Source organism: Amblyomma mixtum, chromosome 3 (assembly GCF_055824585.1).
Source record: "Amblyomma mixtum isolate Tamu chromosome 3, ASM5582458v1, whole genome shotgun sequence".
NCBI lineage: Eukaryota > Metazoa > Arthropoda > Arachnida > Ixodida > Ixodidae > Amblyomma > Amblyomma mixtum.
In genome coordinates, this window is record NC_143014.1 from 14,942,856 (window position 1) to 14,955,616 (window position 12,761).

Sequence of the window (12,761 nt, forward strand, 5' to 3'; positions counted from 1 at the left end):
TGTGGAGGTTCGGTATCCTCCGTGACCTAGCGGGCCTAGGTATCCGCGGCAGGATGCTGAGCTGTTTGAGCAACTTCCTAACCAACCGCACGTTCAGAGTCCGCCTAGGCGCAACCTTCTCCAAGACTTCCATTCAAGAAACTGGCGTACCCCAGGGGTGCATCCTCAGCACGACCTTATTCATCATCAAAATGAACTCCATGGGAAAAGTAATCCCAAAATCCATAATGTACTCAGTTTACGTAGACGACCTCCAAATAGCATGCACGTCTTCCAACATACCTACCTGTGAGCAACAGATACAAATAACAATAAATAAACTGGCTACCTGGGCAGATAAAAACGGATTTAGATTTTCTCCTCAGAAAACAGTAACGGTTCTGTTCTCTGAGACGAGGCCTACAGGCTGACCCCACACTATATCTAAACCAAACCCCACTACCTGTCAAACAAGAGCATAAATTTCTAGGGGTAACTTTCGATAAAAAGCTCACTTTCTTGCCACATATAAACAGCTTAAATAAAAAAGCTTCCCAGGCCCTCTTTGTGCTGAAACTACTGTCAAGAAAACGCTGGGGGTCTGATAGGGCATGCCTATTACATATATATCGTTCTCTGGTTCGCTCTAAGTTAGACTATGGGTCCATAGTATATGGCTCAGCAAGACCATCCTACATAAAACGACTGGATCCTGTCCACAATCTTGGTTTAAGGTTGTCTTCCGATGCTTATAGAACTTCCCCAATAGCAAGTCTGTATGTGGAAACTAATGAACCTTCGTTAGAAGATCGAAGAACTGCACTAACTTGTACATACATCCTCAAAATCCTTTCTCAGCCCAAACATCCTTGTTACCCAATTGTCACGAAATGCCCATCCCGAATACTCTTCAACAACGAGCCTCACGCGATTAAGCCGTTGCTCTTGCGTTTCGAAGAAAAATGCCAAGATCTAAACATACTAAATGAAATTAAAAATATTGTCCCAAGACACGAAGCGCTACCACCGTGGTACTCTCCCCACAGTGTGTGACGTCACACTAACACGCCTCAGGAAAACCTGTACACCACATGACCATATAATACAAGAATATCTAGCACTACAAGAAAAATACAGAAATTATACTGCATTTTATACTGATGGGTCAAAAACTCATGCTCATGTAGGAAGCGCAGTAATACAAGGAAAAAATAAAAATGCAGTACGACTGCCCTCATGTGCTACAGTTTTCACCGCGGAGTGTTATGCCATTTGTGTTGCGGTACAGAAAATAACAAATGAAAACATCAAAAACAGCATCATGTATACAGATTCACTGAGCGTCCTTACAGCATTAAACTCCAAAAATGCCACCGAGCCACTGATTGGAAGCATCATACACAATATAGTAAAGGTCACACCACAAAAACATGTTATAAAGTTCGGCTGGGTTCCCAGTCACATTGGCATTAGGGACAATGAGATAGCCGACATGTGTGCTGCACAAACCAGAACCATGGAAATAAAACATGTGAATTTGCCTCGTAGGGATTACATGAAGTTAGTACATAGCAAACTAAGAGCCAAGTGGCAAGCTTCTTGGGAAAATGAAGGAAACAACAAGCTGCATACTATAAAGCCCATTTTAAAAGAATGGAAATCATGCCGCCATAAAGAGCGTTTTATCGAAGTAATTTTATGGGGTTTACACATAGGTCACACACACATCACCCATAACTTTTTAGTTACAAAAAAAGACAAACCTGTGTGTCAAATGTGTGGTGAGGAGCTCACAGTAAATCACATTTTAATTTCTTGTTCGCATCTCGAAGAACTTAGAAAAAAATTTTTTACTGTATTTTACAATGAACACATTCCATTTCATCCCGCATTGCTTTTAGGCGAGCAAAAACTTGTCGAGTTTTCACTTGTTTGTAAGTTTCTAAAGAAAGCCAATGTTTTAAATCTATTATAATGTAACCTCTATACACTTGACATAACATCTTCTAACCTTGTATTTGGCGCATGATAGCCATAGTTGCTTATGCGCCATAAAACCCCATATAACTAACTAACTATCTTTGAAGCTAGGTCAGGGTGTCTTAGAACCTGCAGCTTCTAAAAGAAATTTATCGAAGAAGGTGACACGTGTGCTCTGTGTGGTTGATTTGTGGAAACATTTGAACACCTCATACTCGAATGTGATGGTATCCAACTTTATGTCGATGCAGGCGCAGTCACTCTTCCTGAGTCCCCAAGGTTTTAGAGATAACAGTGGCCACGTAAAGAAATCCGCGGTGGAAGTTAGCAAAAAGCGATTGGAAGGTTGGTGTCTGAAAAGGAGAGTAGACATAAGGTTACAATTTTAGGACGGAAACGTATAATGTCGAATTTTAGGACATATTTGTAACACCGTTAAAGACTTAAAAAAAAAGCCGTTTCAAATGGGACGCTCCGTCCGTCCGTCCGCCTTCTCCGCGAAGGAGGCATACCACAGGGGGACATTCGATGCCAGCCTTGTGTTGTTTATTGCGGCGTTGAGAACGGAGAGAATGTGGTGAATTGGTCCCTTGTATTCTCGGTACTCAAGGTCGACGTTCATGACAAAAACAAAAACGAATGGAAGGTCGTCTGTTGTTAGTGATAACTGTCTTAGCAAAACCCAAAATTATAGTGGCTAGAAACGGTGGGCATATTTTATGCACTCGCTGCCGAGGTGTCGAACACCGTAATTCATTGAAGAATTCGGCTACAAGGAGTTGCGCGGAAATTATGTCCCCAGGCGCAGTTCCATGAGTTCATGCACAGAATGAGTTCAGCGCTAAAATTTCTGACGCGCTCCGCAAAGGGAGCAGATAAGTTTTTGGGCTCCAGTGGGAAACGCGGGATTTATACCGGACGCCTGCATCCCAACAGCTATCCCTGTATTGATGCAATACGCGTCCTCCGACGCAACACAAATTCAAGACTTCCGTTTCAAGCAGGAAACTGATGGCTCCAGTTCTCTGGAACTAGCATTTCATTCTGCTCATTGCATTCATGCCTCGACGCAGAACAATTAATTCTGCTACATACGATAAACTTTGAAACAATACCGCAGTCGATTTAAAGCAAACGGATAGGACTGCTTGCAAGTGGCGTACGCTTACTTTATGACAACGTTTGAATCCACACCGCGCACGCCGCCACCTCGCTTCTGGCAAGATCAAAGTTTGAGATTTAGAAGCATTCCTCATATAGCCCGCACTTGTCTTTTCACTCCTTTCTTCACGTGAAAAGTAAAACATGTCGCTGGGAAACCATTCGGCAATGACGAGTTCACAAAATAAGTCATGACGTAATTTGGAAGGCGGTATGCTTCTGTATCTACGACATCCAAAAGATCGTTACCAAGCTAAAAAAAAGTGAATTCTTTGGAATGCTTATTCTTCGCCGTGAGTTACTGAAACGGGTCGTCGAACGGAATCCTACGAGGAAAGCTTGAGAGGGGCCTGATGCTGAGTAACGGAAGCAAAAAAAAAATAAAAAATTGCAGAGAAGCAGAGCTTGTGCATGCGTACTCACAGGGAAACATATACATAGAGCACGAGGTGGTGAAGTAAAGAACCGCAGCATTTGTGCTCATTTAATGAGCACATAAAGAAACGATACTGAGCGACCAACGACCGTATAAGAGTATGCAAGGCTTTGTGGTTTAATGACTGAAGACAGTGCTCAGCTAGGCAAGGAAAATAAATCGATAATGGTGTGCAAGTATGTGAAAAAGTGTAATATAAAATGGTAACTTCGGTATTACTACTTTGTGGAATAAAATTTTGCACAGTGGACCTGGTCTTTGTATTTTGACTTCTGGGCGCGCCTTGCAACGTCTACGAGGAGTGCAAATGAGTTTGCTTTTTGGTCGAAGTCTCTCATGCAAAGGGCGACCTTATTTCGCCGTCTGCTGTGGAAGTTAAACGGATTCAAGCGCAGTTCACTTACTTCTTACCATGATGTCGACAACGACGTCAAAATTAATCGCAATCAAGACTGATCCCAGAAACGCTCCCTTGGGGATGCCTATCCAAGAGTGCACAGAGTTGTTCGGGGGACGCATTGCCAGGCATTGTTGGTCGGATCGTGGTATTTTAGTGATGTGGCGACTGCACTGAGCTCCGTGACAGTTGAAAACGGTGCCAAAATGGTTGGCAGGAAGGAACAGTGCGTTTGTGAATAATGCGGTCTAGAAGCTACAACGTTTGGATATTGATCTTTAGGTATGGATAATTTTGGTTGTCGGAAGGGAAACGAGCCCTCCTGCAGGGAAGCGTTCCTTCTGCCAACTTCCAGGGGATCCAGTCTAGTTGTTGGTAGCCACCTTTGTCTTTTCCTTTGCAGGGACCTGGAAGGGAACAACATCAGCGTGATCGGCAAGGATGACTTGAAAGGAATGAACAAGCTGCGCATCCTGTGAGTGGTTTTTTGCTGTTTTCAGACCGCTGGGGCCGGTGAGAAAGTGCAGTTGGCCGGTATGGTTAAAGAAGCGGGCTTTATTTGAGGCGTCGAAAGAATAAAGTACGGCGGTCGCAAGGAAACATGTTTTGTCTATTCTATGGGCGAGAAAATTTTCAAATGTCTTCTGACATTGCAATCCGCATACCCCTTTGTGCTCAAGCACGGCGTCACATGGAGCCTCTGACGGAGCGAGCCAGTTGGGCCGAGCTGGAATTAGGGGGCGAAGAAGGTATCAGGAGGGACGCTCTCTTGCTGGACGGTGGACACGTTCCGCATTGCTAGCGAGGGATGAAGGGGGAGCTTGGACTGTTCGCATTATCCCGTGTGCGTTCACTTCCAGGCTTGCTCTTGTTCGTCTGCAGTGTCCGTTATTCATCCTTGCATGTGTGCTACCTTCTGTACAACAGTTTTTTTTTTCATTTATTTACCCTAAATGCCCACGTGGGCAGTACTTAGGGGGGAAGGGGAACATCTCGCAAGAAACACAAAGAACAAAATACGATAGTGACATATCGACACTTAAAGACCATGCAAGAACATATCAAACAAAGGTTTGAGCAGTCAACAAGAAGAAACACAATAGGCCTGAATTAGAACGTGCAAGCATGGGATAGAAATTATTCAATGACTTGCGAAGAAAGGAAAAAAACAAAAAAATGTCAAGAATGCAAAACAAACCGGTTAAACAATAAATCTTTCACACCTACTGTGTCCCACTGTCCTTTAGTACTGAAAGAAATTGGTCACTATCATCAGTCTTGACTGCAGAATGGGGAGAACATTCCATTCTCTTACCACCAGGTGAAGAAACGAAAATCTGACTGCGTATGTTCGCGCAAATGGAGGGTCGTTTTTTTTATTGTGGTCAAGTCGATGAAATGCGCGCGGGGCAGGCGTAATTAGAGGTCCGGTGTAGGATGTGGGCTAAAAATATAATTCATGTAAAAAAGGTTAAGGTTCTTTTTTGTTACATTGACGCTTGAGAAACACGAGTACTGACGCGCGATGTATCGACTGGCCCGGTTTTGCAGTGTCTCTAATCTGTTAATAAGGTACTATTGATGAGGACACCGAATGAATAACGCATATTCGAGCTTCGGTCTGACCAACGTGGTATAAGCAATAGTCGTACATGTTTGTTGGCTTTATAAAGTGACCGGCCAATAAAACCTAAAATTTTATCCGTGTCAGTTAGAACGCGACTGAGATGAGTGTTCTAGGACAGATTAGGGTTAAGTACACTCCTAAGTGTTTGAAAGGTTGAACAGACTCTATTTCACTATTACTGGTGGTGTAGGTATTAGACAAAACGTGACTGTGCGTACTAAAACGCATTAACTTAGTTTTTTTATTGTTAATGGTCATTTGCCATTCTGAGGACCACCTATCCAAGTTAGACAAATCGTTCTGGAACATTACACAGTCAGTGAGATTAGAGATTGCATGTTTAATTACACAATCGTCGGCGAACAATCTGATTGATGTAATGCTGGATGGAATATGATTCTTATTATTTGCGATTAATATCGCCACGACGTTCCGTTCCTGTTAGTTTTCTAGTGGCAACTATTTGCCTTTCTCCACTGGCCTGGAAAAGAAAACAAAAAATGCTGCCTGCGTGTACCGCGCATGCGCAGTTCAGGCTAGTGACAGGGGGCATGCGCAGTCGGCGCCTGTGTAGCCACGTGCGTTTGTGTTTATATACAACTTGTGCTCAGAGGCTTAGCACTCATTTATTTCATGCAGACGAATTTTGAGTGCCCTTTGATGCCATCTAGTTACTGCAAAAAATAACATTTCTCAAAAGATTGACCGTAGGAGGACGTCCTCCGCCAATTTGCCACTTTTAATATGATACCAATACTTTTACTTTTGAATTTCAAGCGTGATCTGCGTCTTCAAAAAACACGACTCCACAATCGCAAAGTTGTTTCAGAGATCCTGGTAATTAAGTTGTTGGTTGGTTTGGTTTAAGGGGTTTAACGTCCCAAAGCGACTAAGGCTATGAGAGACGCCGTAGTGGAGGGTTCCGGAAATTTCGACCACCTGGGGCTCTTTAACGTGCACTGACATCGCACAGTACACAGGCCTCGAATTTCTCCTCCAAAGAAATTCGACCGCCGCGGCCGGGATCGAACCCGCGTCTTTCGGGCCAGCAGCCGAGCACCATAGCCACTGAGCCACCGTGGCGGCGGTAATTTAGTTGTGGCTCGTTAGTGCGGGAAATTTTGGTTTCTGAGAGAAACTGTACAGCGAGTCATCCATAATGTCGGATCGTGGATAAAAACTGTTCAGAGAAAACACGTTTTAAGACCTGCTTCTGTTCACAGTGACGGGCAGCACAGTGGAAATTAGACAAAATCTTTGCAACTCCAAGTGCCTTGTCCTGTTGCCTTTACGTTAGAATTATCTGGTGCAGTTTGAAGCGCCTAGAGGTCCATCGGCATGTGAGGTCGTCTTAGGTCGTGGTGACTTCTCTCGTACTACGACTTCACTTTTCAAGGATGGCTCGTGCAGTCAGGCTGGAAAAAGACGCGAACACGAATATGCAAGGCTTTTCTACTTTGCAGCAAGGTATTCTTTTACAACCACTTTATAAATGTCGCCACCTGGAGCCACCAGGTGGCGCCGAAAAGACAAGGAGGTTGAGGTTTGATTGTGCCCTGGAAGCACCGCTGTAGCCAAAAATTCATCGTAAAAACACTCTGTGGACCCCAATTCTTTGCCGATCCCCTTGTGCGGGCATGTGCCCTTGTACAAGGATAACAACAACGACAACAACAATCGCTGTAGCACCTACCTTCCGCTGCCGCTTTTCCTTTCTTCGATCTTGTTGCCTCCTCCGGACCCGGACTCCCTCTTCACTCTTCTACGGTGAGGCCGTTCCACGTGTTGGGGTTTTGGCCAGGTGTTTTTTTTATTACTGTTGAAGCGGTAGCTAGGTTTAATCTCCCCTTAGGCTTCGGGCTATGTCTTTAGCTTCCTCGGGTTGGGGTTCGGCACCCTGGTTCGCCAGTCTACCGGCCCAAATTTGCCCCTCGTTTCATTTGGACGGAATGGCGTCAGTGATATTCTGGTGGCGGTTGTTCCTACTGGAGACAGAACCCTAAAACTGACGAACTCTAAAATTATCCAAGAGCAGTTGAAGACTGTTACCAGCCGCCACTTGGATATCTTTGTGTTGCGTCCTTTCGGCGGGCGTGGCATTCCGTGCCGATCCGCAGATGTGCAGTCCGTGTCGGATTTTGCTGCATTTCACGTCCTTCGCGTATCTTCCATTTAAAGCTTTCATACCTGAGCAACTCGCTTGTTCCATAGGCATCATCCGCGGCGTGGACCCGTTGGCCTGTCCTCAGGAAATGCTTGACGACATTCATTACGCCGGTGTTGGCGTTATATCAGTATTCAGCTGTACCAGAGACGCTGATAGCTCTCATGTGCCGACAGTGTCCGTGATCGCAACTTTTTCAGGATCTTCGTGCCCGTCTGAGGTTAAGGTTTGGCCCATAGTGTACCGTGACGACCCGCTACAACCTCGACCTTTGCAATTCAGAAGTTGCTGGCTCTTTGGTCATAGCAGCAAACCTTGCAAATCTGCGACGCGTTTCTGGGGTCAACCATTCTTCAGACCTCTGCACATGTAAGGTGCCCAGTTGCAGTCTCTGTCGCGGTGTTCATGTTGACTTTCCTAAACCTTCTGATGAGCAGAGTGTTCTGGACATCGTCTAGCAGAGAAGGTGCTCCAGAGCAGATGCCTATGCATTATTAGACAGGAAAAGGCATTCTTATGCGGGCCTTGCTAGGACATCTCGGTCTGATGTAGAGGCGGTGCTGACTAAGTCTGTGGTCTCAGCTGTTGAGAAGGCGCTCGCAGGCGTTGTGGATCGCATGTTGACTACCTTGAGTGAAGTTCTCTCCCACGTCATTTCTGGTCAGTTCGCTCCTTCAGCTGTTGGTCTTCCCGTTCCACCAACTATAGTTCTTCCCATAGCGTTCCTGGTGACTCTCCCCAGTCTCCTATTCCTGCTGCGTCCTCGTTTGTGCCTGTACATGGTGTCGGGGATGCCCGCCTCTCTACCGTCTGCTCTTCGGACGTCGAGATGGCGAGTCCTTCTCAGAAGCGTCGAGATCCTTCCTCTCCGTCGAAAATCTTTGCACCCAAACAACAAAAGCAAGAAAGGTTCCCCCAGTAATCCGCATAAAACCGATATGTTAAAAGAGGCTGTCACAGCCTCTCTGCTTTTACAGCAACTATGACAGGGTTAAGAGTACTACAGTTGAATTGCCGTGCAGTCGTGCCTTCTTTCCACGGTTCAAAGAACCTTGTCTTACATTTCGACCCAGACATAAGTTTACTTCAGGTAACTTGGCGAACTCCGATTAGGCGATTCTCTCAAATATTTTCAGGTATTCCGAGCCGATCGCAATTGCGGCCGGGGTGGTGGCTTGCTGACATTAATTATAAAATATTTCATCGGGTGCATGTGTCTCACCAAATTCTAAGACCTTACTGCAAACTGTTGGCTATGAATATCACAATTCCACAGTGGGCTCCTCTTACCGTTGCTAATGCCTACTTACCTTCAGGTGTCCACTGTACAGATTATTTCAACGAACTTTCGCGTTCTAACAGCAGAGTGATGATAGCTGGCAATTTCAATTCTGATCACACAATTTGGGGTTTCCGTACAGATTCATGGGGGCAGCTTCTTTGGTCCTGGATGTCGGCAAGGAACGTGCGCTGCTGCAACAGTCCAGGAGTGACCTACATGCGTGCCGATTCTCGGTCCGTCATTGACTTAACTTTGGCAGCGAACGGGGTTCAAGTCTCTTCATGTTCTACAGTGGGTTGTAGTACTTCCAGTGATAACGTTCTGATAACTTTCACCATAGTATCTTGTCCTCTTAGGGTGATAGCTTCTCCACAGAAATTCGTCAGCCATGCACTTTTCAAAAACAAGTTGGAGGCTTATTAAGGTTAAGCCCAGTGGATGCGAAGCAGCCTTCGTTTTGCATTCTTATTATTAACGTCCTTAGCGTTTGGAGGCATCTTGACCGCATACACACCCGGCGCAAAGACGCTGGCGCGGTTGCGGGCACAGACACTGACGCGACGGCGGGCGCGCGCTGCTTCATCCCTGGCGTGACGTCACATATCACGTGATGCAGCGATGGTGGCGGCGCCGCCGCGTCGTGCGCGATGGCGCGAACCGAAGCGTGGAGGCCTCCGCCGGGCGACGTCCGACGGCGCGATATGAGGCCCCATCTGCAGCCGGTGTGACGTCATCACGTGACGTCACATGTGATCTCACTTCAAGGTGGCCACCGCGGGGCGTCGCGCGAAGGCCCGAAACCTACGTTAATATGCTTCGCATAAAACTTGTGCATTCCTCTTTCTCCTCCAGTGCATCATCTCATAATCGCGGTCAACAAGTTCTCTGTTTCGTGAAATGAAATCATAGAAAGTAGGAAGGTGACCGCGCTCCAGTCGGTTGCCGTGGAGTGTAGAGCACTGCACGGGCCTCAGTCTGAGGCCCAAGCCCGTCCCGGGCCCGAGACCTGAAGCCCGAGCCCGGCCCAGGCCCGCGGCTTCAAGCCCGGGCCCGGCCCAGGCCCGCTAAATTATCGCTCTAGCGAGCCCGGCCTGGCCTGTGAATCCCGGAGTGAAGCCCAGCCCGGGCAAGGCCCGGCCCGTTTCACTGTAACGCTTGAGGTATGCTGCTCACTCTGAGCAAGTAGACTGCTACTAGACCGATAAGAAACTGGCCGACAAAGGTTCTGAAACCACAGTTTAGCTTGCAGAAAGTTTGTTCTTTTTAACCCAGAAGGAAGTGATTAAGAGCAGTGCTCGCCAGGCCCGTCTTTTGGACAGTGATCTCGTGTAGGTGCGCACAGATAAAAGTTCCGAGAGCCAAATAAAAAGGGCTGCATATGCGCGTAATAGACTACTTTGCATCCCCCCATGATTTTAATCAGTTATATTTTGCCGCCCGAGAAGTATAAACATTAAAGGTGCTTAACAAGCAGTGGGAGGACATTTTTTTAGTGAACGCGATCTCACAGGTTGAACTCATAGCCGAAGTGGTCGCCTTTCAGCAGAAACAAAAAGCTAAAAGGCTTGAGTATTTCATGGTGTGTGTTTGAAGACTATAAGCGCCCTAAACTAATATGTTCTTTCCGAATGAGTAACGTTTTGGGATGACGAACGATCAATGGCCAATTAAGACCGGCTGAATTTTACTCTTACTGGTGGAACAGAAGATAACGCGCGAACCACGTGATAACTTACAGGGAAAAACACTTGTCATAGGCTGAAGAAGCCAGGAGGGATAGAATAGATGTGTTATGACATGAGATTTACAAACTCTCGCGAGCTTTTTGTGGCTATTTCATTTACGAGACGTTCCGGTCAGCTGATCAAAAAGAAAACCAAACGCGCTTTAGTTTGTGAATTTTCTCACATGAGAAAAATATAGCTATAAAATAAAAGCTATGTTTTTGGCGCTTAAGGGCCCAAGGGTAGTCAGGCTGAAAGAGACACCGAAGCACAGGGCTCCGGATCATTTCGACCACCTGGGTTTCTTCAACGAGCAATGATACTACAAAGTACATGGCTGTCATGCTTGCCGCCTAAATAGAAATGCGGCCGCCGAGGATAGGAGCAAACCCTGGTTCCCCGGCTCAGTAATCAAGCGCCTTGACCACTAAGCCACCGTGGCATATAAATAAGGAAATAAATAAGTCAATAATTAAACCTTAGATTTTTCTCTGCGCGCACTATAACCCATATCTCATCCGTGTCGCAGCTCCAGTACCGCAGTTGTGTACTTCACTCTGCAATAGTGAATGAATAGTCGGACACCAGCCGTTTCTGTACGGACGCAAGCCCGGCTCGGGTCCGCAGCTTTAAGCCCGAGCCCGGCCCTGGCCCGCAACTTCAGGCCCGGCCCAGGCCCGGCAAAACAAATCATGTCCCGGCCCGGCCCGGCCCGCGGGCCGGGCCGGGCCCGGGCTTTCGTGCCGGCCCGAGCCCGTGCAGTGCACTAGTGGAGTGTTTAAACGCAATACCTGGTGTAACAGAATGACCTGAGTTAAGCGTCGACAAACTAAACACGGCCAGACTATTTTATAGCCTTTGAGCAGACAGGGGAAAAGAAAAGAGGGTCTCATTATGACGTACATGACGGAAGTCAACAGTTGCCGAACACAAGGAGCATAGAGGATGTTTTTTTTAAATTTGTGATGTTCATTAACGGGAGACTACTATGCTAATCACTTTAAAAGATAATTGACTAGAAAACGGAAGTAAAAACAACCACATGCCGTCGATGGGTTCCGAACCCACGACCTCGAAATCCCACTGGCGGCGTGTGGTTGTTTTTCTTGTGCTTTCTAGTCAATTGTCTCTTTTAAAAAAAATAATTGCCCTATTTATTTATTTATTTGGGAATACTGTAGCCCTCACTTGAGGGCCATAACAGGAGAGGTTTTTATTTTAATTATCGAGGAACAAAAACGTCAGGCACCGACAAGACACAAGAAAACATAATCAAAACACGAATACTTAACTACTTAACAAACAAGGATGAGCGAAATCATAACAGCATGATCAGTTGTCCATTGCCCTGTTGCCTGTAATATAATTCTAAAAGGTTCTCAAACTCTGACATTTTGAGCTGTGACAATGAATTCCGCAAGACCATTCCACATATTAATACATGAGGGGAAAAAAGAGTTTTGAAAAGCACATAGGTGGGCTCTGTACGGCCGTATTGCGGCCCTGTGGTTTAAACGCGCACTTTGTTTTAGAGGGGGGTGAATATATGTTTCTTTGTTTATTTTTAGTTGATTCCTAGTGATTTGGAAAAACAGTTTCAACCGTTGTTTTTTTCGTCGTGTTTCGAGCAGTTGCAGGTCGCAAGATTTTTTCTTTTCACTGTTATTTTTTCTTTCTTTGTAGTGTTCTTGTATTGTTGGTACAAATCCTGAGTTTGCTCCCCCCTTATGTAATGCCCTCGGGCCTTTAAGGGAAAAATAAATGAAATGAAATGAAATGTCTGTTACAGAATCGGTCTTCCGATAACGCGAACATACAAAACGCACTGTGATTCTCTGAATTTTTTCGAGCTTCTCACGTAAGTACACTTGGTTGGGTCTCCAAACAGAGGAGGCATACTCCAAAACCGGGCGGATAAATGTCTTCTATGCAGTTAACTTCAAATTTTTTGATGCATGCTGTATTTTTTTTCTTAAATACCATAGTTTTCGATAGGCTTTAGAGCAGACCT

General features: G+C 45.9%; 1 protein-coding gene across 6 annotated transcripts in view; it reads left to right on the forward strand.

Moving 5' to 3' along the window:
* sli (slit guidance ligand) overlaps positions 1-12,761 on the forward strand; it is a 567,521-nt gene that overhangs the window by 72,378 nt on the left and 482,382 nt on the right. For 5 of the 6 annotated variants that reach the window (XM_089578241.1, XM_089578242.1, XM_089578237.1 and 2 more), the window contains exon 2: positions 4,357-4,428. The exons of the other annotated variant lie outside the window; for it this stretch is intronic. In XM_089578241.1, coding sequence (XP_089434367.1) covers positions 4,357-4,428 — 72 coding nt within the window. The remainder of the gene's footprint in view (positions 1-4,356; positions 4,429-12,761) is intronic. 6 annotated transcript variants of the gene reach the window in all.